Genomic DNA, 25,543 nt, shown 5'->3' with positions numbered 1-25,543 from the left:
TTCCAATGCTTGAATATTTTCATTGGTTTTCCCTGACTTTCAAATTTTGATAGAAATGTTGTATCATAACTTGCAATGTTCTTTATGATTAAACTTTGCTTCATCACCAATTTATGACTGGGCACCTTCCCATATGCATGAAAAAAAAAAGTCAAACAACCTGAATTTCTCTCAAAATGTCGTGTTTTTCACACTGCTGATATTTATTTTAGGATTAATTCTCTCCTGTCAAAAAATGTGTGGTCTTCCTTCCTTTCCTCCTCTAATCCATACAACCAGTTAGGTCCAAAACTCTGGAGTAATTTTAACTCTGCTGTCTTCATATTCTATTACAAAAAAGTATTAAATCACATCCTTTGTAATTCCTTTAAAGTTCCTTGAACTAGTTGTTTCATTCACCCTCAGAAACATGTTTACTTCAGTGATAATGGTCTCTAACTTGTCTAATGGAACAAAATTCCAGACAGATCTGATCATGGTAGTCCTCTATGGTAAGTTCAACAGTGGTTCCTTACTGAGGATTTGAAACTTCTTGCATGACGTAAAGGCACTTACTCCCAAGCCTGCCTGCTTTTCCACCATGATATTCCACACTTCTCAAGGAGGTGGCAATACAGTCTCTCCAAACCTGCAAAATTTGTTCCTCCTGCTTGAATGCTTTCTCACTTTGCCTTCTATTCACTAATTGTTTTTCTGTTTCAATGTTGTTTGTTCATTTATTTTGATCTTTAAGTTTCACATATAAGTTAACTCATATGATATTTGTCTTTGAGTGACTTATTTCACTGAGCATAATACTCTCTAGGCCCACCCATACTGTTGCAAATGGTAAGATTGCATTCTCCTTTTTTATGGCAGAATATTATTTTTAACACAGCTTTTATTTTATTTTCTTAAACTACGTTTTTAAATTGTTGTTCTATTACAGTTATCTCAATTTTCCCCGAATGCTCTCCCCTGCTCAGCCCACCCCCCACTCCCACAGTCAATCCCCACCCTGCTATCCATGTCCACGGATCCCTTATACATGTTCCTTGACTAGACCCTTCCCCTTCTTTCCCCATTATCACCCTCCCCTTACCCTGCTTCCATCTGGTCACTGTCACTCTGTTCATTGTTTTCAAGTCTCTGGTTCTATTTTGCTCGTTTGTTTCATGCATAACGTTTCTTTTTAAGGTGAGATCATATGGTATTTGTTTTCCACCACCTGGCTTACTTCACTTGGCATAATACTCTCCAGTTCTATCCATACTATCAAAAAGGGTAGGAGTTCCTTCTTCCTTTCTGCTGTATAGTATACCATTGTGTAAATATACTACAGTTTTTTTGATCCACTCACTGACTGATGGACACTTAGGCTGTTTCCAGCACTTGGCTATTATAAATAACACTGCTATGAACAGGGATGCATAGGTTCTTCTGAATTGGTGTTTCGGGATTCTTCAGGTATAATCACAGCAGTGGAATTGCTGGGTCAAAAGGCAGTTCCATTTTTAGTTTTTTGAGGAAATTCCATACTGTTTTCCATAGTGGCTGCACCAGTCTGCATTCCCACCAAAAGTGCCCTAGGGTTCCCTTTTCTCCACATCCTCGCCAACAATTGTTGTTAGTTGATTTGTTGATGATAGCCATTCTGACTGGTGTGAGGTAGCATCTCATTGTGGTTTAATTTACATATCTTTGATGGCTAGTGATGTTGAGAATTCTTTCCTATACCTATGAGCCCTCTCTATATCCTCCTTGGAGAGGAGTCTGTTCAGATCCTTTGTGCATTTTTTAATTGAATCATCTGTCATCTTGGTGTTGAGTCATATAAGATCTTTATATATTTTTTAGATCAAACCCTTGTCCAAGGTATCATTGGCAAATATGTTTTCCCATATGATTGGTTCCCTTTTCATCTTGCTAATGTTTTCTTTCACTGAAGAGAAACTTTTTAGTTTTATTTAGTTCCATTTGTTTACTCTTTCCTTTATTTCCCTTGCCATGGGGAATATATAGGCAAAACTATTGCTATGTGGGATATCTTAGATTTTACTGTCTCTGTTTTCCTCTATGAATTTTATGATGTTACAGCTAACATTTAAGTATTTTATCTATTTTGAGTTTATTCTGGTGTATGGTGTAAGTTGGTGGTCTAATTTCATTTTTTTTTTTTTTGCATGTCTGTGTCCAATTCTCCCAACATCATTTGCTGAAGAGGCTTTTTTCACTCCGTTTTATGCTACTTCCTCCTTTGTCAAATATTAATTGACCACAGAGACCTGAGTTTATTTCTGGGCTCTCTATTCTGTTCCATTGATCTATATGTCAGTTCTTATTCCAGTACCAGACTGCTTTGATTTCTGTGGTCTTATAACATAGCTTTATATCAGGTATTGTGATTTCTCTTTGGTCTTCTTTCTCAAGATTGATAAGGCTACTCAGGGTTGCTTTTAGTTCCATGTAAATTGTTGAATTATTTGTTCTAGGCCTATAAAATATGCCATTGGTATTTTAACAGGGATTGCATTGAATCTATAAATTACATTGGGTAGTATGGACATTGTAATGATGTTAATTATTCCCATCCATGAACATGGTATGTGCTTCCATTTATTTGTATCTTCCTTAATTCATTTCTTCAGTGTCTATAGTTTTCCAAGTTCAGGTCTTTTACCTCCTTGGTTAAGTTTATTCTTAAATACTTTATTTTTTGTTGGTATTTGAAATGGGATTTTTTTCTAGTGTCTATCATATGTCATTGTTGTTGTATGGAAATGCCTTTGATTTATGAATATTGACTTTGTACCCAGCTATTTTGCCCAATTCACTTATTAGGTAGAGTAGTTTTTTGGTTGAGTCTGTAGGGTTTTCTATGTACATTATTATGTTGTATGCAAATAATGACAGTTTTACTTCCTCCTTTACAGTTTAGATGTCTTTTATTACCATTTCTTGTCTGATTGCTGTCGCTAGAACTTCCAAAACTGTTGAATAGGAGTGGAGTGAGTGAACATCCTTGTCTTATTTCTGATCTTAGTGGGAAATATTTTAGTTTTTTCCCATTGAGTATGATTTTGGTGGCAGGTTTCTCTTTTATGTCCTTTATTATGTTGAGATATGCTCCCTCTACTCCCATTTTGCTGAGCGTTTTTATCATTAATGTGTGCTGAACTTTATCAAATGCTTTTTCAGCATCTATTGATATGATCATGTTATTTTTGTCTTTCATAAACAAATGTGGTGTATTACATTTATTGATTTGTGAATATTAAACCATCATTGCACCCATGGGATGAATCCCACTTGATCATGGTGTATGATCTTTTTAAAGTGTTGTTGGATTCAGTTTGCTAATATTTTGTTGAAGTTTAGCATCTATGTTCATCAGTGATATTGGCCTGTAGTTTTTTTTCTTTGTTGTGTCTTGACCTGGTTTTGGAATTAGGATAATACTGGCCTCATAGAAAGAGTTTGGGAATCTTTCCTCTTCTTGGATGTTTTGGAATAGTTTGAGAAGGATAAGAGTTAATTCTTCCCTAAATATTTGGTAAAATTCACTTGTGAAATCATCCAATCCAGGGCTTTTGTGTGCAGATAGTTTTTTGATTACCGCTTCAATTTCACTAGTTGTTATACGTCTATTCAGGCTTCTTGCTTCTTCTTGATTCAGTTTTGGAAGATTACATCATTCTCTCACTTATTGTAGGTATTACATTCTAGTAGGAACTTTACATTTATTTTAGTATTTATATATATTTTAAGGCTTTATAAACCCATCCCACACACTTATATAGACTGTTCCCAGACCCTTATTAACCTTTCCCACTCCCTTATTAACCTTTTCCACACTTTCATAAACACTACTTATGTCCTTAAACATATTCTACACTTAAACCTAAGTAACTTTAATAACATACATATATAGTATGGCAAAATCCTACAATATAGCAAAAAATCTGTGATAAGTAAATATAATATTTTTTAAAATCCTGCAATACAGTCAGGCTGCGATACATGAACCATGATATAGAGAGGGACTACTGTATATGTTTCCAGAAATTTTTCCATTTTACCCAGGTTGCCAAATTTCTTGTCATATAATTATTCATAGTCATTTCTTATAATCCTCTATTTCTGTGGTATTGGTTGTGATTTCTCCTCTTTTGTTTCTGATTTTATTTATTTGAGTCCTCTCTCTTTTTTTCTTGATGAGTCTGGTTAAAGGCTTGTCACTTTTGTTTTTCTTTTCAAAGAACCAGCTCTTGGTTTTATAGATCCTTTGAATTGTTCTTCTAGTCTCTATGTCATTTAATTCTGCTCTGATCTTGATCATTTCTTTCTTCTACTTGCTCTGGGCTTTGTTTTTTGCTGTTTTGTAGATGTAGGGTTAGGTTTTTTATGTGAAATTCTTCTCGCCTTTTTAGGGTGATCTGTATTGCTATGAACTTCCTTCTCAGGACTGCCTTCACTGTGTCCCATAAGTTTTTGGCTATTGTGTGTTCATTTTCATTTGGTTCCATAAACGTTTCAATTTCTTCATTGTTATCATTGTTAACCCATTTATTATTTAACAACATGTTATTCAGTCTCCATGAATTTTAATGTTTTTGAGTTTTTTCTTTGAAGTTGGTTTCTAGTTTCAAGCCATTGTCATCTGAGAAGATGCTTGATATGATTTAAATTTTCTTGAAATTGTTGAGTCTTGTTTTGTGCCCTACCATGCAGTATATCTTTGAAAAGAATGTATATTTTGCTTCTTTGGGGTGACAGGTTCTGTATATATCAATTAAATCCATTTGATCTAGGGTGTTGTTTGTGCCATAATATCCTTGGTGTTTCTTTGCTTTTAAGATCTGTCCGTTGTTGACAATGGGGTGTTAAAGTTTCCTACTATGAGTGTGTTGCTGTTGATATCCTTCTTGAATACCTCCAAGATTTTCCTTCTACTTTTGGGTGCTTCTATGTTGGGTGCATATATGTCTAATGAGTTATATTTTTATTATGGATTTTTCACTTAATTATTATGAAGTGTCCTTCTTTTTCTCTTTATGGCCTTTGTTGTGGAGTCAGTTTTGTCTAGGTATTGCTACCCCAACATTTTTTTCATCTCAATTTGCTTGATGTATTTTTACATCCTTTCACTTTTAGTCTTTGTAGATCTTTCATTTTGAGGTGGGTCTCCTGCAGACAGCATATATGTGGGTCATGTTTTCTAACCCATTCAGCTACCCCATGTCTTTTGATTGGTACATTTAGTCCATTTATATTAAAGGTTATTATTAATAGGTACTAATTCATTGTCGTTTTCCCCCTTTGTACTTGTATTCCTTTCTGTCTCTCTCCATTTCTTCATCTTCTTAAAGCAGTCCCTTTTAGCATCTCTTTGAATGATCATTTGGTTGAGATGTATTCTTTTAGCCTTCTTTTGTCTGGGAAACTAACTATTTCACCATTTATATTTTTTCTGAGAGACTTGCTGGGTAAAGTAATCTTGGTTGTATGCTTTTGTTTCCCATTGCTTGGACTGTTTTTTTGCAATTCCATTATGGCTTGCAGTGTTTCAGTTGAGAAACAAGATGATAACCTTATCAGAGCTCCCTTGTATGCTATTAGCTGTTTCTCTCTTGCTGCCTTTAGAATTCTGGTTTTGTCTTGGAGTTTTGACATTTTAATTATAATATGCCTTGGAGTGGGCCTTTTTAGGTTCATCCTCATTGGGATGCTCTGTGTTTCCTGTACTTGTAAGACTTTTTCTCTGCTCATTTTTGGGAAATTTTTTATCATTACTTTTTCAAATAGGTTTTCTATCCCTTGCTCCTCTTCTTCTGCTTCTGGTATTCCTATGATATGGATATTATTACATTTCATGTTGTCTTGCTGCTCTCTTAAAACCTCTTCATTCTTTTTCTGTCTTTTTTCATTTTGCTTTACTGTCTGGGAATTTCTTTCTATGTTGTCCACCATCTCACTGATCTGATCTTCTGCTTCATCTAACCTGATTTTAATTCCATTTACTGTGTTCTTCAACTCAGAAATTGTATTCTTCATTTCCTCCTGGCTCTTATTGATAGTTTCTAAGTCCTTTTTAATGCTGGTACAGTTCTCATTAAGTTCCTTGCAGCTTCCCTGGAGTTCTACATAGTTCCTCTGGAGTTCTTTCTAGTTTTATTTGAGATTGATGAGCTCATTGTACCTCCCTATAATCATTATTTTGAATTCCACACCTGATAGTTTGTTTACCTCTACTTCATTTAGCACTCTTTCTGGGCATCCCTCCTTTCCCTTTGATGGGGGATTATTTCTCTGTCTCCTCGTTTTTTGTGACTCTTCTTGTTTGTTTCTGCTTTTTAGATTGATCTGCTTTGACTTCCTGTCTTTGTGTTGTGACTGTCTGTGGTAAGAAACCTGTGAGATTCAGTGATGCAGTCTCCTTGATCTCCTGAACTTGATGCTCTTGGGGTGCACTTTATGCCATTTATTTGGGCTGTATGGTTGTACTTGGATTTTAATTGTTGTTGTGTTGCTCTTTGATGTGTTCTTCCCTCAAGCTACTCAACTGAGAGTCACTGCCATGATATTTTTAAAGCATAAAGAATAATCATGCTCAAGACATGCTTTAATTTATGGTACATGGAACATTGCTTATAATAATCAGAGAGTGGAATGAAATGCATATAGCTAAACTCAAATTAGTTCACACTTTTCAAGGATGGGTGAGCTTCTGTCTAATCATTTTTAAAGTCTTATTATTTAGTATCAAAATTAAAACTAAGAAAATTCTATAGAATTATATTTTTTATGCCATGCATATTTTTGTCACCAGTTCAACAAAAGAATACTTAAGGGACAAAGTCATACATCTTAAAGGTTTTTTATGTAGTTTTAGGATAAAACAAAAAATACATTAGAATACTTTTTTGTCATTACTTTAAAGTGCTTAGTCAAAGATATGAGGACAAATTTCTCTAAAAATATTAATAATTTGGATGCAGAATGTCTTAGAGGCAAAAGACTTCTACAAAGTGTCCAGTTAAGAGATAGGATTTAAGTGTAATTTGTCCATTTTCTAAAGTGTGTTGTGTTGTGCAACAGAGTCATTCTCATGCATGACATTGGGTTACCTTCCATTTATTTTGAAATTTTTGTCTGTTCCTGTTAATTAGGCTTATATCTAAACATGCAATAATTTTATACTGAAAAACAAGTAAATATTAAAATTGTATAGAACTGTTCTAAAGTATATTGCACTCTGGTAAATATTTTAGGATGGCATCATATTTCTCCAACAACAACAAAAAACCAACAAAAGATCATAGAGATATTTAGACTTGTTATTACATTTTAAGGAAAGTTTAATTATTATTGAAATGCACAACATTTACATAATTTAGAGTATGAAAATTTAGACTTGAAGAGGAGCTACAAGAACTTCTTTTCACAAACCACCTCTGAGAAGATGAATATACCGAGATTGAAAGTGGTTTAACAATTGAAAAAATGCTGCAGCTTATTATATCAAGTGATTTTTACATGATGTTTAATATTTGTGTTTTTTATATAATTTTTCAATTATAAATAAGAAGATGCATTGAAAAATGTCAAGAAGAGATTATGGTAGCCAAAATAATGTACTTCTGTTATAATTTCATGGTAGATTGGGACAAGAATCCTAAAATATATTAGATGTACTTCCATTTACATAATCCATATTTCATAACTCAATGTCTCCAAATTTATATGAATCTTAAGGTGTTTTCTAGTAATTCAAAATTACATGTTATCTTAGTTTATCTTTAGTGTCCCATTTAAAAACAGATGTTATGAGAAGTAAGCAAATATGAATTTAAAAGCTGTATTTCTATTGTTTAAAGGAAGAGCTTTACAAGATCTAATTTCAAGTTACATATAGATAAATAAGATAACGTTTTGATCTGATTTGTTCTGTCCTATCTGCAGGCAGAATGCTTTTCAAGTCATTGCTGTGGATGGGGTGTCCAGTGGGATTATTCAGTGCCTCTCTGCTGAAGACTGTATTGACTGGCTACAAGCAATAGCAACTAATATTTCAAACCTCACAAAGCACAATGTAAGTAGTAATTGAAGTAATAACTGGTCATAAAGTTTCTCATTTTCATAATTAAAATAAAAATACACAAACACACAACTGTATATATGAGCGAGGAGCCCTGCAAAATGGAATTTATTTACAAAAACTGTGTATTTATTCTTTCATGTTTAAACATTAGTCACATTCAGAGTACTCTCCATTTGATGCAATATGCCTATCAAGATGATTTTTTCCACTGCTCCAGTTTTTGAACTTATTGATGTTGATGGTTTTAGTGCATCTGCCATTTTTTGTTTCACCTCTTCCACATCAGCAATACGTTTCTCTTTAAGGATTTTTGTTCACCCAGGGAAACATATAAAAGTTGCTTGGGGTGAGATTGGGTGAATAGGGAGGGTAGCACCTAGGGGTTCATGCTATTTTTGGTCAAAAACCACTGAATACTCAGTCTGGTCTTCACAAGTGCACTCCAAATTATCCATTATGAAATGGGCAAAAACATTGAAAGAGTCTTCAAAAAATTCACTGAAGCCAAATGCAGCCTCTTACAAGAATGCCGCCTGGTACACTGATACAGATGAGTTCCTAGAACACTCACCTAGTAGGGGAAGCCTGTTCTGCAAGGGGCCTCCCTTGTGTAACTTTACATCAACTACTTGGTGTTTTATACATTATTAAAGCTTTCTGGAATACTTATCAAAAGAAAATCACTTAATCTCGAGTTGCCCAATTTGTCAGTTCAAGGATACTTTTACACATAGTTTTCCATTCCAAAACCTGCTAAATATCTATATTAGTTAAATAAGTGAAAATAGATATTTGACATGTAATCATTGTGTGTGTGTGTGTGTGTCTGTGTGTGTAAATGTGTTCTGAATTAAAATAGTACTAAGTTTCAAGAGTATTGTTGATTTTCCTTTAGTGACCTTAGAATTATAGGTAGAAAATTTTAAAGCAGTTGGAGTAAAGGTAAACAGAGTTAACATGGAGACTAAAAGTCTTACCTAAGATTACACTGTTATAGGAACAGTGAGGTTTCCTTGTGGGATCTGGTAACTTGCACCTTACAGACATTATATATGTTATTAGGAATGGTTTCTCTACCTTTTTTTTGTCTCCCAACTCAAACCTTTTTCTCTTTTCCCACTCGTATCTCTTTATTATCACTATATTCTCCTTATCACTATTGATTAATAACATAGTCAATTATTTCTTCCCCTTAATTTTTTGGGAAGTGGAGTTTAACAGAATATATGAAACTATAAACCTCACTTTATTGAGTATTAATTTATAGCATTTAAATTATTTTATCTTAATTGTATTTTTTAAAAGTATATTAGATATTATTCATGTCTTAATACTTGCCTCTTTCCACAACTCTTCTATGCCATGTTGGAACATTGAAGAAGTACTAAGGAAAATTCAAAAGTCAAGCAAAAGTATGTGGCTTTTTTAATCCATTTTAACCTTTTATGTACTCAAAAGAAACCCCATGCTCATTAGTAGCCTCCCTCCCCCTCCCCTCCAGCTCCTGGCAGACAGTAATATTTCTGTCTCTAGATTTGTTTATTCAAACATTTCATATACATGGGAATAATACACTATAAGGTTTTTTGTAACTTGCTTCTTTCACTTAAAATAATCTTTTCAAGGTTCACCCCTATTTGTAACATTTTTAAACAAAAAAAAGTGGCAAATATTTATTAAAAGTAGAAATACCATCTGTCAATAAAGATAACAATGCCATCATAAATGATCATGCATATATCTCCCGAGTGAATGTTTAAGGGATTTTCTGGGAATGGAATTGAGAGAACATGTACATGTTCAACATTTGTTGGTAATTCAAAATGTTTTCCAAAGTACTTCACAAATTACCCTCTTTGGATGACAAGTCTTTTACCACAGATCACCTCAAATTAATATTACTCTGCCCTTTAAATTTTTGGTTATATTTTATGTTTAAACTGTGCCTCAAAATAAAGGCAGGTGATTTTTTTCATGATGCTTGCATAGGTACATCTATACAATGCCTAATCTGAGGAATCACTTAACAAGGAGGCTTGGCTTGGGCAAGAATGACCTTTTGACATTCAATATTTGTTCATCTGGTGGTATCAGCATATTGGAATTGCAGACAATAACAAGAAGTATCAGGTTAATGAAAAGAAGAAGAAGAAAAAAGGAGGAAGGAAGAAGGCAAAACAACAACTATTTCTCTGAGGATTATGCCTCTCCCTCTCAACCCTACCTCCCTTATAGGGATGTTTTAGGCTTAAAAAATAAAGTACACTTCATGAGAGTATCAACTCTATTTTACTATATGTAATAATGAATGAACAAAGTAAGCCAAGATCTTGTATTTGTTTTTAGAAAATTGAAAATAACAGAATATTAAGTTTTAAATCCCATTATTTTCTCTTTTCCTAGATCCAAATTTACATTTATCCCAAAACCTAGGAGCATTCTGATAAAATCTGTGTTTCATTAGAATGTATGTTCAGGTAAAATGCTATAACTCAGAGAACATGCATATAAAAAGTTAACACTTCATTTTAAACAAAATATGAAGATATCATGTGTAAGCATACACACACACAAAAAAAGACAAATTTTAGTTCTGGTTTTTCACCCTTATGATAAGTGCTCAGCATGAAATTTAGGAAAGCAGACAATATTCCTATCTATATTGTTTTAGCTGCCGAGAGATACAAATGTCTATTAGACAATCTTGTTTTTTATGTCACCTACTTGTTCTTTAACCTCACTGATTATAATGTAATTCTTGTCCTTTTGATCTTGTAATCCATTCTTAAGCAAAAGTACTAATGATTATAATACACTCTCATATATATCATATATGAGATATATATGACACCATTTCTGTCCAGAAGGTATCCAGTCATTTAATATGAAAAATAGACAGTTATTGAAGAAGATACAAGGTAAAAGAAACATTGTACATAGAACAATGACACCTCAGTCCCCTTTGAACTAAGGCCCTTGGGACCTCCCAGAGTTCCTCCAATAGCTGCCCTGTCATATTTTCCTGAATCTCATTGACAGTCTGAAATCTCTTCAAAGGTGACTTTAGTTTCGGGAAAGCCAGAAGTCACAGGGAGCCAAATCTAGTCTTTAGGGAACCTGAGTCATCTGGGAGATTTGATGTTTTGCCAAAAATCTCTGCATAATACATAATGCATTAGCAGGTGCATTGTCATAATTAAGCTGCCAGTCACCAGTTGCCCAAAGCTTTGGCCTTCTGAATCATCTGAAGTTTCTGTGGAAGAATATTCAAGCTTAACACAAAATTTGATGCAGATTCATTGCTCTACTTGCTCAGTCTTTTTGAATGTGAAGGCCACACAGCACGCATGCTCAATTGATGGAGTCTACCACCTCAACTGACTAGTACAGTGAAGTTGTCATTCACAATGCACATTCCAGTACACTTTCCTTGGATGCCAGGTTACATCAATGTCATGCAAACTGTTCTCATTATATTAACAGTGGCTGGAATTTTTCCAGACAATTGTGTGTGTGTGTGTGTTTGTATGTGTGGGTGTTATACAGTTAGCAAAAAGGTTTTTTTGTTTTCCCATAAGATGGCTCTAGTAGTAGTCAGTTGTCCTTGGCTTTATTGAAAACAATTTTGTTAGATTGTGTTTTGACAGCTTTCATATCAACTTGCATTTAAAAACATCAAAATTGTTGTATTTTTGTGTAGTCATTTTAACAGCAAAGGCCAAAAGCTGCATGACCCCCATGCCCCACCTTCCCTATTCACACAGTCTTGCTCCAAGAAACTTTTTAATGTTTTCCAAAATTTAAAAAAGTCCACAAAGAGAAATGTTTTGCTGATGTGGAAGACGGGAAACAAAGAATGGTAGAAGCACTAAAAGGCATCAAACTCGATGAGTTCAAAAATTCTGTTGACCTATGGAAGAAACATTTCAATTAGCCTGTTATATCAAATGGAGAGTACTTTGAATGTGACTGAAGTTTAAACATGTAAGAATAAAGACACGATTTTTTAAATATATATTATTGATTATATTGTTACAATAGTTCCAATTTTTTCCCCTTTGCTCCTCTCCGCCAAACACCTCCCCTTCCCCAACGATACCCGCCCCCAAGTCCATGCCCATGGGTCGTACATACAAGCTCTCCTGCCTGACCCTTTCATATATTCTTCTTCTTCTTCTTTTCTTAAATAAATAATTATTTAATTATTTTAACAATAAAAAATAACAATCCTTTCCTCTCAGAATTAAGACACTTCATAATCTTATAAAACAAAATGGGCAAAGGTCTCGAGTTCCTCTAGCTGCTTCAAGCTGGACATGGTCGTCGTACTTCCTACCCTTAGGTCCAGAAATCCCTAATAAGAGTGGAGGTGTGGAGGGGAGGGTGGCTTTCCCACATGGGGAAAGATCGTGCAGACTCCAGGTCGGTTGGCTGTCCCCGGACAACGGCATGCTTGGTTTAACAGGCTGGCATCCTTGTTGCATTCTGGAGGCAACAGATTTGGCAACAGGGTTAAAAGGCTTCTTTCAATCCATAACTACTAGATGACAAAAGGCAGGTATTAATTTTTCAATGTCCCACATTAGGGAAAAAGGGGGCTTCTTTGGAGGAAGGTGTGCCAGGTGCATCTCACCTGTCCGAAACCCTTTTGCCCATTATACTTAGTTTGGGCTGAGGGAAATATTTTAGGCCCCCCCTGCCCCCCTCAGACCTCTGGGCTCTTTCTGTCCAAGCCATTAGGACAGAAAAGAGAAAAGTAAAGCCCACAGACCACCCCATTCTTCACCAGCCACTTAGTTCAGTCAAACCATTGACTCTCAGGAGGCAGCGATGCAGACAGAATTAAGCGAGGCCCATACATACAGACAATCACTCAGGTAATGAGATCATAGGCTTACACCCTTAGAAAACAGTAAACACATGTTAATTTATATAACTTAACCCACATACAAGTCTCTAAATCTGTAGGGCTGTCTTATTGGAAAGACATCCAGTTGCAAGGCATTTGACATTCTTTTTGCCTGTAAATTAAACATTTTTGATAATACCACAAACATAGTTTAATTTTCAAATCAAAACAAACTTTATTATTTTTTATTTTTATTTTTTTTATTTGTTTTTCTTTTCTTTTTTTTTACTTTAAGTTTTTGGTTTTTCAATTACAGTTGTCCCATTTTACCCCCAATTCTCTTCCACACCCAGCCCACCCCTTCTCCCACAATCATATCCCTCCACTTTGTCCAAGTCCATGAGTCATTTATACACGTTCTTTAACTAAACCCTTCCCTTACTTATCCCCCTTCTCCCCTCCCTCCCCCCTATTGACTGCTATTCTGCTCTTTGTTCTATTTAGTTCTTTTGTTTGTGTTGTTCTTTAATTTCCTGTATTAGGTTATATCATAAGGTATTTTTCTTTCTTTGCCTGGCTTATTTCACTACGCATAATTCTCTCTAGTTCCATCCATGTTGTTGCAAATGGCAGGAGTTCCTTCTTTCTTTCTGCTACATAGTATTCCATTGTGTAAATGTACCACAGTTTTTCGATTCACTCATCTACAGATGGGCATTTAGGCTGTTTCCAGCACTTAGCTATTGTAAACAGGGCTGCTATGAACATAGGGGTGCATAAATTCTTTTGAATTAGTGTGTTAGGATTTTTCAGGTATAGTCCTAGCAGTGGAACTGCTGGTTCAAAAGGTAGTTCCATTTTTAGTTTTTTGAGGTAATTCCATACTGTTCTCCATAGTGGCTGCACCAGTCTGCATTCCCACCAACAGAGCAGTAGGGTTCCCGTTTCTCCACATCCTCACCAGCACTTGTTTTTTGTTGATTTGTTGATGATGGCCATTCTGACTGGTGTAAAGTGGTATCTCTTTGTGGTTTTTATTCACATCTCTCTGATGACTAGTGATGTTGAGCATTTTTTTATGTGTCTGTGGACCTTCTGTATGTCCTCTTTGGAGAAGTGTTTGTTCAGTTCCTTTGCCTATTTTTTAATTGGGTAGTCTGTTTTCTTGATGTTGAGTTGTGTAAGCTCTTTATATACTTTGGAGATCAGTCCCCTGTCCGAGATATCATTGGCAAATATGTTTTTCCATATGGTTGGTTTCCTTTTCATCTTGCTGATGTTTTCTTTTGCTGAGCAGAAACTCTTTAGTTTGATGTAGTCCCAATAGTTTATTTTATCCTTTATATCTCTTGCCTTAGGAGATTTATCAGTGAGAATATTGTTACATGGGATATCTGAAATTTTCCTGCCTATGTTTTCCTCTAGGATTTTTATGATGTCACGGCTTATATTTAAGTCTTTGATCCATCTTGAGTTTATTCTCATGTATGGTGTAAGTTGGTGGTCTAGTTTCATTTTTTTGCATGTCCCTGTCCAGTTCTCCCAGCACCATTTGTTAAAGAGGCTCTTCTCACTCCATTTTATGTTCCTTCCTCCTTTATCAAATATTAGTTGACCGTAGAGGCCTGGGTTTACTTCTGGACTCTACTCTGTTCCACTGATCTATATGTCTGTTCTTATGCCAATACCAGACTGTTTTGATTACAGTGGCTTTGTAGTATTGTTTGATATCTGGTGTTGTGATTCCCCCTGCTGTGTTCTTCTGTCTCAAGATTGCTTTTGCTATTCGGGGTCTCTTTTGGTTCCATATAAATTTTTGAAGTATTTGTTCTAGGTCTGTGAAATATGTCATTGATATTTTAATAGGGATTGCATTGAATCTGTAAATTGCTTTGGGTAGTATGGCCATTTTGATAATGTTGATTCTTCCCATCCAAGAACATGGTATTTGTTTCCATTTATTTGTATCTTTCTTAATTTCTTTCTTCAATATTATGTAATTTTCAGAGTACAGGTTTTTTATCTCTTTGGTTAAGTTTACTACTAGGTACGTTATTTTTCTTGTTGCTATAGTAAATGGTATTTTCTTTTTTGTCTCTGTCTCTAATATTTTATTGTTGGTGTACAGAAATGCCTTAGATTTCTGTATATTTATTTTGTACCCTGCTATTTTGCCAAATTCACTTATTATATCAAGTAGTCATTTAGTGGGGTTTATAGGGTTTTCTAGGTATACTATCATGTCATCTGCATATAATGAGAGTTTTACTTCTTCTTTCCCAATTTGGATGCCTTTTATTTCTTTTTCTTGTCTGATTGCTGTGGCTAGGACTTCCAACACTATGTTGAATAGGAGTGGAGAGAGTGGACAGCCTTGTCTAGTTCCTTATCTCAGGGGGAATGCTTCCATTTTTGTCCATTGAGTACGATGTTGGCTTCAGGCTTCTCATATATAGCCTTAATTATGTTAAGGTATGCACCTGCTATTCCCATTTTTCTGAGTGTTTTCATCATAAATGGGTGTTGTACTTTATCAAATGCTTTTTCTGCATCTATTGATATGATCATGTGATTTTTGTCTTTTATTTTGTTTAGGTGATGTATTATATTTATTGATTTGCGAATATTAAACCATCCTTGCATCCCTGGGATGAATCCCACTTGATCGTGATGTATGATCTTTTTGATATATTGCTGGATCCTGTTTGCCAATATTTTATTGAGGATTTTAGCATCTATGTTCATCAGTGATATTGGCCTGTAGTTTTCTGTCTTTGCTGTATCTTGACCTGGTTTTGGGATTAGGGTAATACTGGTTTCATAGAAAGAGTTTGGGATTTTTCCCTCTTCTTGGATTTTTTGGAATAGTTTGAGAAGGGTAGGAGTTAGTTCTTCCCTAAATGTATTTTAAAATTTGCCTGTGACGCCATCCGGTCCAGGGCTTTTGTGTGCAGGGAGATTTTTGATTACTGTTTCAATTTCCTTCTTTGTTATTGGTCCATTGAGACTTTCTACTTCTTCTTGATTCAGTTTTGGAAGGTTATATGTTTCTAGAAATTTGTCCAGTTCTTCTAGGTTGTTAAATTTCTTGCCATACACTTGTTTGTAGTAATTTCTTACTATCATTTGTATTTCTGTGGTATCAGTCGTGATTTCTCCTCTTTCATTCCTGATTTTGTTTATTTGGGTCTTCTCTCTTTTTTTCTTGATGAGCCTGAGTAGAGGCTTGTCGATTTGTTTATTTTTTTGAAGAACCAGTTCCTAGTTTCGTTGATCTTTTCGATTATTTGTTTAGTCTCTATGTCATTTAATTCTGCTCTGATCTTGATGTTTCTTTCCTTCTTCTTGCTCTAGGCTTTGTTTGTTGTTGTTCTAGTTCTTGTAGATTTAGGGTTAGATATTTTATTTGAGATTCTTCTATCCTTTTCAGATATGCTTGTATTGCTATGAACTTCCCTCTTAGGACTGCTTTTGCAGTGTCCCATAGGTTTTTGGTTGTTGTGTGTTCATTATCATTAGTTTCTAAAAATTTTTTGATTCCTTCTTTGACGTCATTGTTAATCCATTCATTATTTAATAGCCTGTTATTCATTCTCCATGAGTTTGGGTGTCTTTGATTTTTTTCTCTGAGGTTGATTTTTAGTTTCAAGGCTTGTTTTGTGTCCTGTCATGTGGTCTATCTTTGAAAATGTCCCATTGGCATTTGAAAAGAATGTATATTTTGCTTCTTTGGGGTGGAAAGTTCTATATATATCAGTTAAGTCCATGTGGTTTAGTGTGTTGTTCAATGCCTTTATATCCTTGGTGTTTCTTTGCTTTGATGATCTGTCTATTGTTGATAATGGAGTGTTGAAGTCCCTTACTATTAATGTGTTGTTGTTGATATCCTTCTTGTGGTCTTCTAGTATTTTCTTTATGTATTTGGGTGCTCCTATGTTGGGTGCATATATGTTTATTAGTGTTATATCTTCTTGATGGATTGTTCTTTTAAGTATTATGAAATGTCCTTCTTTGTCTCTTTTCATTTCTCTTGCTTTGAAATCCATTTTGTCTGATATGAGGACTGCTACCCCAGCTTTTTTTTTCTGGTCCATTTGCTTGGAATATTTTTTTATATCCCTTTACTTTCAGTCTGTTTAAATCTTTTGTTTTGAGGTGTGTTTCTTGTAGACAGCAAATATGTGGGTCCTGTTTTCTTCTCCATTCTGTTACCCTATGTCTTTTAATTGGAGCATTTAATCCACTTACACTTAAGGTTGTTATTGATATATATTTATTTATTTCTCTTTGTAACTCTGTTCTTCTCCTCTTTTATTTTTCTTCTTTTTTCTTTGAACATTCCCTTTAGGATCTCTTGCAACGCTGGTTTGCTGGAGATGTATTCTTTTAGTCTTCCGTTGTCTAAGAAACTTTTTATTTCACCTTCCATTTTGAATGAGAGCCTTGCTGGGTAGAGTATTCTTGGTTGTAGGCCTTTGTTTTTCATTGCTTGAAATATTTTTGACCATTCTCTTCTGGCTTGTAGTGTTTCTGTTGAGGAATCGATCAATAGCTTTATCAGAGCTCCCTTGTATGTTATTTGCTGTTTTTCTCTTGCTGCTTTTAGGATTCTCTCTTTGTCTTGGAATGTTGCTATTTTAATTATGATGTGCCTTGGAGTGGGTTTTGGGGGGATCCTCTTCATTGAAACTCTCTGTGCTTCCTGAACTTGTATAACTTTTTCTCTCATTAGATTGGGAAAATTTTCTGTCACTATTTCTCCTATCAGTTTTTTAATCCCATGCTCCTTTTCTTCTCCCTCTCTTACTCCTATGATCCTGATATTATTTCTTCTCATGCTATCCTGTAATTCCCTTACATCTTGTTCTTATTTTTTCAATCTTCTTTTATTTTGCTGTATTGTCTGGGAGTTTTTCTCTACAATATCTTCTAACTCACTAATCCGATCCTCTGCTTCATTTAGTCTGCTTTTGACTGATTCTACGGTGTTTTTCAGTTCAGAGATTGCATTCTTCATTTCTTCCTGGTTCTTGTTGATAGTTTCTTTGTCTTTTTCTATGCTGGTGTAGTTCTCTGCAAGTTCCCTGTAATTTTCTTGGAGCTGTTGGTAACTTCCTTGGAGGTTGTCATAGTTTTTTTAAGGTTGTCAAGTATATTGAGCTTCTTCACCACCATTGTTTTGAATTCCGTGTCTGACATTTGGGCTATGTCTATTCCATTTACCTCTCTTCTGGGGATTCCTCTTTTCTTTTCATTGAGAGGTTGTTTCTGCGTCTTACCATGTTGGATTATTCTTGTTCGTTTTTGTTATTTGGATTTGTCTGCTTTGACTTCCCACCTTTGTGGTATGAGATTCTTTATAGGAGATCTGGGGGTTTCAGTGGTGCAGTCTCTTTGATCTCCTGAGCCTGATGTCCTTGGGATACTCTTTATGTCATTTGTTTATGCTGTCTGGTTATATTTCAGATACTCTTTGGTAGGATCTTCCTTCTGGCTAGCTGGTTGGGAGTCACTCTACCCACTTTGTCTTGAGTTCTTTTATGGAGATGTCAGTTCAGCCTTCCTATTTCGTCTTCTTTTACTGTGTCCCCAGCTGGTCTAATGTGGCAGGTAAGAGGTTCTTGTTCCTTGCATCAGTGGTGTGTTATCGCGGTGGCCGGCACAGCTCACTCCCTTGGTGCCCGCTGGAGCCAGCTGAGGTGCCTTTGTGCGCGCGCCCCTGTGCACGCAGGGCAGCCCAAGAGCTTGCCTCGGGCCCATCCTGGAGCTAGTCTCTCGCCTCCCAGGGCAGGGTCCGAGACACTTGGGCACAGTGGAAGTGAGCGATTGGCGCCTATTGAAGCTGGGCTGAGGTGCTTCCGCTTCGCAAGCCTGTGCGCAGGCAAGGTGGCTGGAGAGCTAGCCTCAGTCCTGCTGAGCCGAGCTCCTGGAGTTGGTCTCTTGCCTCTTAGGGTAGGGCCACAGACACTTGTGCACAGTGGAAGCGAGTGTCTGTGAGTCGCTGCCACCCGCTGTTCCCGTGCCGCAGCAGCCCACCATTTTGGCACCCGTCTTGGCAGGCATGAGCGGAGCCTGAGCAAGTGGTCTGCATTCCGGCCTGAGGCCTGGCACCCACTGGATCTGGCTAGGGGTGTCTGCGCACGGTCTTCTGCGTGTTCAGTGGTCCTTCCCTGTTCCTGTTGGGGCACTGATGTTATGTTTCTTGGGGCGTTTCCGAGGGGCACCTGGACTCGCGGCCATGCACATGGGCCAGTGACTGAGGGCACTTCCTTATACATGACCGCGAGACCCAAGGGGTGGGTTGGGGAGTGGATGAGCACACCTCTGCACCTGCGCTCCTCAAGAATGTCCTACCACCCCCAAACTTTCCTCCCCTCTCCACCATCCACTAGAGAAAAATATAAAGGAGAATTATGTTCTCACTTGCACAGCAGCACGCTGTCTCCTGTCCTTCATCGCCAATGCCACTTGGTCGAGTCCTATCTCTGCCAGCGGGCTGGGATCTGCTCTCCTCCTGACTCCTCTCTGGGGAAGCCTGTGGTCACCAAAAGTCTTTATGTACTTCCAGCCACAGCTCGGGCAGCCACCGCAGTCAGGATCCTGTTTCGTCCCTTTTTCCTCCACTATCCTCACTAAACAGGTTGTTCCCAGATGGTTTTTCTCTAATCCAGCAGTGCCAATGCTCGACTCCTGCCAACTGCTCACTGAGATGTTCTGTCTGCAATTAGTCCAAATTACAGAAGGGTCTTGGGAGCCTGAAAGCGCAGCTTCCCCTCACTCCTCCAACATCTTCTCTCTCTCAAAATAAACTTTAAATGAAGATAAACTTTAAAGACGGTTAGCTGAACTATTTCATAGTCTACCACTGAGCATTGTGATTTTCCTTGAATCACAATTTTTCTCCCTAAGATTACCCTCCTTGTCATTAAAGGGACTGCATTAAGGCCATTTTTAATTTATCCTGTTCATTTGCATAAACACAACAAGGCAGAAAATGATCACTTTTGATCGTTAGTTCTGCTTTGCTGGAACTTACATAAGGAACATTTAGGGTGACCTTCAGTCTGCCCGTCAGGGCATAGAAGCAAAATCACATACCTGGCATTCAGCCCTGCCTGTAAACACCTGTCTTTTCCAAGTCCTTCTGGCCCTCCACTGTGCCCCAAGGTCCCCTCAAGCCATCCGTCAGGAAAACAACCCTCATTCCTTCCCTGGAAAGACGGCCATGGACTGCACATCCAACCAAGGTACCACGCCTTTTATCTCGTGGACTTTTATTACCTTTGAAAGTCAATCCCAGTTCCTCAGGGATTTTTGGTAACAACCAGAGCCCAAGCATATCTCCTATAGGCATGACATTCCACTCAAAGTTTTAGTCAAAACAACCTCTATTAACAACTGGACCTGTTAGTTTTATGCAAAGAAACTTATGTCATTACTTACTTGTTTAGAATGCCAAATTCTGGAGGGATCAGATAGGGGAAAAAATATACAGTGTGAAGGAAAATTCTTGTCCTTCTAATATTCACTGAACTTGCATTTCCATTCTTTATATTTTTATTTTTCCCCCACTAAAATTTTTTGTTTACTTTTTTATTACAGTTGTCCCACTTTTTTCCCCCTCTTGCTTCCCTTCACCCTGCCCCCCTTCTCCCACATTCAGTCCCCACGCAGTTGTCCATGTCCATGGGTCATTTATACATGTTCTTTGACTAGACCCTTCCCATTCTTACCCCCTTCTCTCCCTCCCATCTCCCCCTTTGTTACTGTTAGTTTATTCCTTGTTTACATACCTCTGGTTCAATTTTGCTCATTTGTTTGTGTTGTTAATAAGTTTCCCGTAATAGGTGATAGCATAAGGTATTTTTGTTTCATTGCCTGGCTTGTATCGCTAAGCATAATTCTCTCTAGTTCCAACCATGTTGTTGCAAATGGTGGAAGTTCCTTCTTTCTTTCAGTACTTATTCATTGTCATTTTCCCCCTGTGTACTCATGTTCCTCTCTGTCTCTCTCTGTTTCTTTATCTTCTTAAAGCAGACCCTTTAGTATCTCTTGTAATGCTGGTTTGGTGGAGATGTATTCTTTTAGTCTTCTTTTGTCTTGGAAACTCCTTATTTCACCTTCCATTTTGAATGGGAGCCTTGCTTGGTAGAGTATTCTTGGTTGTAGGCCTTTGTTTTTCATTGCTTGGAATATTTTTTGCTATTCCCTTCTGGTTTGTAGTGTTTCTGCTGAGAAATCTGATGATAGCCTTATTGGAGCTCTCTTGTATGTTATTAGTTGTTTCTCTCTTGCTGCTTTTAGGATTCTCTCTTTGTCTTTGATTGTTGGCATTTTAATTATGATGTGTCTTGAAGTGGGCCTGTTGGAGTTCATCTTCATTGGGACCCTCTGTGCTTCCTGGACTTGTGTGACTCTTTCTCTCCTCATGTTAGGGAAGTTTTCTGTCAGTTTTTCAAAGAGGTTTTCTATCCCTTGCTCTTCTTCTTCTCCTTCTGGAATTTCTATGATATGGATATTTTTACGTTTCATGTTGTCCTGCAGCTGTCTTAGAGCCTCTTCAGTCTTTTTCATTTTGTTGCACTGTCTGGGAGTTTTTGTCTACATTGTCTTCCAGCTCGCTGATTTGATCTTCTGTTTCTTTTAACCTGCTTTTAATTACTTCTACTGCGTTCTTCAATTCAGAGATCGTTTTATTCATTTCCTCCTGGCTCTTATTGATAGCTTCTATGTCCTTTTTCATGCTGGTGTAATTCTCTGTAAGTTCCTTGTAGTTCTTCTGGAGTTCCTTGTAGTTTCCCTGGAGTTCTTTGTAGTTTCCGCTGAGATCATTGAGCTTCTCCATAATCCATGCTTTCAATTCCATATCTGATAGTTTTCTCCCCTCTATTTCATTTAGCACTCTTTCTGGGGATTCTACCTTTCCTTTCAATGGGGGGTTGTTTCTCTGTTTCCCTATTTTTGTGACTCCTATTGTTTGTTGGTGCTTCTTAGAATGATCTGCACTTCCTGGGTCTGCCCCTGGTGGCGTCAGGTCCTGTATCAGTCTGGGACTAGGCAGCCTGTTGGAGACTTCCAGGAATCTACTGCCTTTGTCTGACTTCTTTAGTTGTTAATCTATTCAATATGTGATTAGCTGTCAGGCTTAAGGATCGTGGGTATGGCATCTTAATTCCTGTAGGCTGGGCTTTTGCTTCCCCTCAGGCTGATGCCACTTGGAGAGTTGGGAATGGTCTGCCTACAGTACTGGGGATGAGTCAGCACTGGGACCTGGTTGGCTGCTTCCCCTGTTCTCCCCTCAAAGCCACCACACCAAACTCTCTCCAAGTGTCTCTAGTCCTCTCTGCCTTCTCTGCGCTCGAGCCCAGGGTAAGTGGGGGCCAAAATATTTTCATATGTGATCTGCTTAAGAGCTCTTCTTCTCAAGCTGTTTCTCCCTGGCTAGTAAGAAACCCTGTGGCTTTTCACTTTTCACAGCTGGATACTATTTTACTTTCCACTCTGTTGCTGTAGGCTGGGAAACCCAGCTGGGGGTTTAGACCGTGCCTTTCTCAGGGGGAACTCCCATCTGCTGAGCTGTTTCTCAGTCCCTTCAGCTGCCACCCATGTGAGCCCAGCCAGCCTTTCTGCGTCTCCGCACTCCCTACTGGTCACGTTGTGATGTAGAGGCCTTTTCTGTCTCTCCGTGGTTATAAGACTTCTCTCCAGCTAGTGTTTGGTTGGTTATTCCAGATGATTTCTCCAAAAATTAAGTTGTAAATACAGACTAGTTATGGGAGGATGTTAGTGTAGATTCCACTTACTCTTCCGCCATCATGTTTCTCTAAGACACAATTTTTAATAAATAAATTTTGGGTTTTTTTGATCCTATCTCATAAATTTTTGAAATAGGTTGAATTCAAGGACAGTTGAGAACTAAACACAAAAACATATTTTGAGCCAGTTATGCTTTATAATAGACATCTATGAGATGGCTATATTAATAAGAAAAATATTTTATAAATATATTGCACATATATATTGCTACATGAATGTTGAAATATAATTATGCATAGTAGTAATACATAAAAGGTAGATTGACTTTAGTGGAGGTATAATGACTGCAGTCATAATACAGTTGATATGTTTGATTAGTATAAAGAAAGAATATAGACAGATGAAAGTAGCTAGAAAAGCTTTATTTACATAGTCAGATTTTCATTCTAGTTACCCTAATATTTTATTTTGTCTCAGAGAATACTAGAAATAATACCTTGTAGAAGATATAAAACTAACTTTATTTATTTTTGCAAATACTCTGAGGGAATGTGAATTTATATAAGTCTGACTAAGTAGTTTACATGTTATTAATAGGTACAAAGAGATGATATTGAGATAAGTATCTAAGGATATTTAAATTTAAATATTAGCATGAATAAGAATAAATTTCAAAACAATGATCAACTAAAATAATGATAAAATAAGTTAAAAATAAAATAATACTATTTGAATGATGTACATGAAATATAATTGCATGTCTAAGTAATTATTAGAATGAAAATCAGAATATTAAAATCACGATTTTTTAAAACAATGAATACTATTTTAGTGTGAAGACCAATTGAAGAATATACTGAGGAGAAAGTTAAAATAAATCAAAAAATAAATTAAAAATGAAAATATAATATACAAAACAGTACTAGAACCATTGAAGCAATATACTACCCATTTTTCATTCTCTTTGCTCACTAATTTCAGCAGTAATAATTCTGTGAAGTAAGAAGATTTTTATACTTATTTTATGTGAAAATTACATGTAATTATAAATGCTTTTCTTTTAATTTATTTTTCCAGATTAGTGGATGATTAAAGTGCTCAGACAAACTTTTTAATTTTATTTTACCATTATCCAAATGGCTCCAAAATATTTACAATGTTAGTAAATGGGATACAGTAGAAAAGGATGCTTTCAGGACCTGTCTTAAATCTGTGCTTGCAGAAGCCCATTCATTTTTATTAAATTATATGCTTACACATAGGAAAGGGAGGAATGGCAGAGACCCTCATTTAGTGGTTTTGGTTTCAATGAAGGCATAGACTAACTCCCATTGGGCATTTGTTATTATCCTAGGTAAGGTGGACTTGAAAATATTCACAAAGGCAAAATTTATGAACTGTACAAAAGATTACAATTCATGATGGTAAAAAAACTACTTGCTTCAAGTTAATATTATTTCTAGCCATTATTTACCAGTTATATGATCAATTATATGTGGAAAGTTATTTTTATTTCCATTATCAAAGTATATTAAATAACTGAAGATGTTAAAATATGCTGATGTAATGATATGAAAATTTCAGAAACTTTGGGATGGATAAATATATTTTGCATATAGAAAGAATAAAGCCAGTGGGCAGATTTTGATAGGCTAAGAGGTTTTTCAACTATCTTCACTTCCTGATATTCACACACTTATGCCATACTTTCCCCATGTGTGGGCTGAACAGTGAGCTCAGAAGCATCTGTGCTTCTCTCAAAATTTCCCATGAGACTACAGTTTCAGTTGAGTCTTGATTACAGACTTGTGAGAAACCCAGAAAGAGAGCCCACCTAAGCCATACCTGGATTCTTGAGCTATGAAATATGAGATAAGAAATGATTTGTTGTCAGTATGTATTGGAATTACAGCAATAAGGAGCTATATTTGGTTTTTAGACCTGCTTTAACAAATGATAACAAACTTGGTGGCTTAAAACAACATGAATTTATGCTTCCACTGTTTCAAAGCCAGAAGTCCAAAATGAAGATACTAACATGGCTATATTCCCACAGGAGTCTCTAGGGGAGAATCCTTTCTTTCCTATTCTAGCTTCTGGTGGTTGTCAGCATTTGCTGGCCCTTGTGGTTTGTGCCCAAACCATTCCATTCTCTGCCTCCACAGTCACATCACCTGTTCTATGTGTCTATTCTCCTTTATGTGTCTCTCATAAGGACACTGGTAATTGAGTTTAGATCCTCTCATGTACATATCCAGGTTGATCTCACACCAAGATCCTTAACTTAATTACATCTGCAAAAATCTCTTCTCCAAGTAATAAAACATTTGCTAATTTAGGGATTTGATGTACATATTTTGGGGGGAGGAAGGAGTCACTTTTTGGGCCTACCACAAAAACTAATACAGCAGATAAACATGCTTAGATTCAGACATTGAGTTCTGCCTTATGTTCCTTAGCGGTGTCCTTAATATCAGTTGAGTTTTAAAGTCTTTGTTCTGCACTGTTTAGGAGGTAACCCAGAAGTTTCTTCAGTTCACATATGGATTTGAGTATATTTTTCTCCCACTGGATCCTCTGTGGGATATCCTTGACACTCTCATTTTCAAGGAATGCCTGTCTTGCTTTTCCCAGAAACTCAGAGCTTCTTTGAGTTTAGCCTCTTGAGCTGTTGCATATTTCCTCATGATAGGTAAATATCAAGTAAAGTGGACTTTATGGCAAATATATTACTAAGGATAGAGGTTGTGGCTTCATAATGATAAAAAGTTTAATTCATTAAAGAAAAAAACGAAGTATTGATGTCACATGGAATTTAAAAATATCTACTATATGAGTTGAAAAGTATACTGAAGAGA

The 25,543-nt window shown here is 36.5% G+C and overlaps 1 protein-coding gene across 1 annotated transcript in view; it reads left to right on the top strand.

The window, feature by feature from the left end:
* Positions 1 to 25,543, top strand: part of SNTG1 (syntrophin gamma 1) — an 850,024-nt gene that overhangs the window by 593,645 nt on the left and 230,836 nt on the right. The window contains exon 12 of the mRNA XM_090283711.1: positions 7,942 to 8,071. Coding sequence (XP_090139837.1) covers positions 7,942 to 8,071 — 130 coding nt within the window. The remainder of the gene's footprint in view (positions 1 to 7,941; positions 8,072 to 25,543) is intronic.

The sequence above is a fragment of the Furipterus horrens genome, unplaced genomic scaffold (genome assembly GCF_987537825.1).
Source record: "Furipterus horrens unplaced genomic scaffold, mFurHor1.1.pri manual_scaffold_7, whole genome shotgun sequence".
Lineage (NCBI taxonomy): Eukaryota > Metazoa > Chordata > Mammalia > Chiroptera > Furipteridae > Furipterus > Furipterus horrens.
Note: the sequence above shows the minus strand (reverse complement) of the source record. Positions and strands in the feature narration are given on the sequence as shown.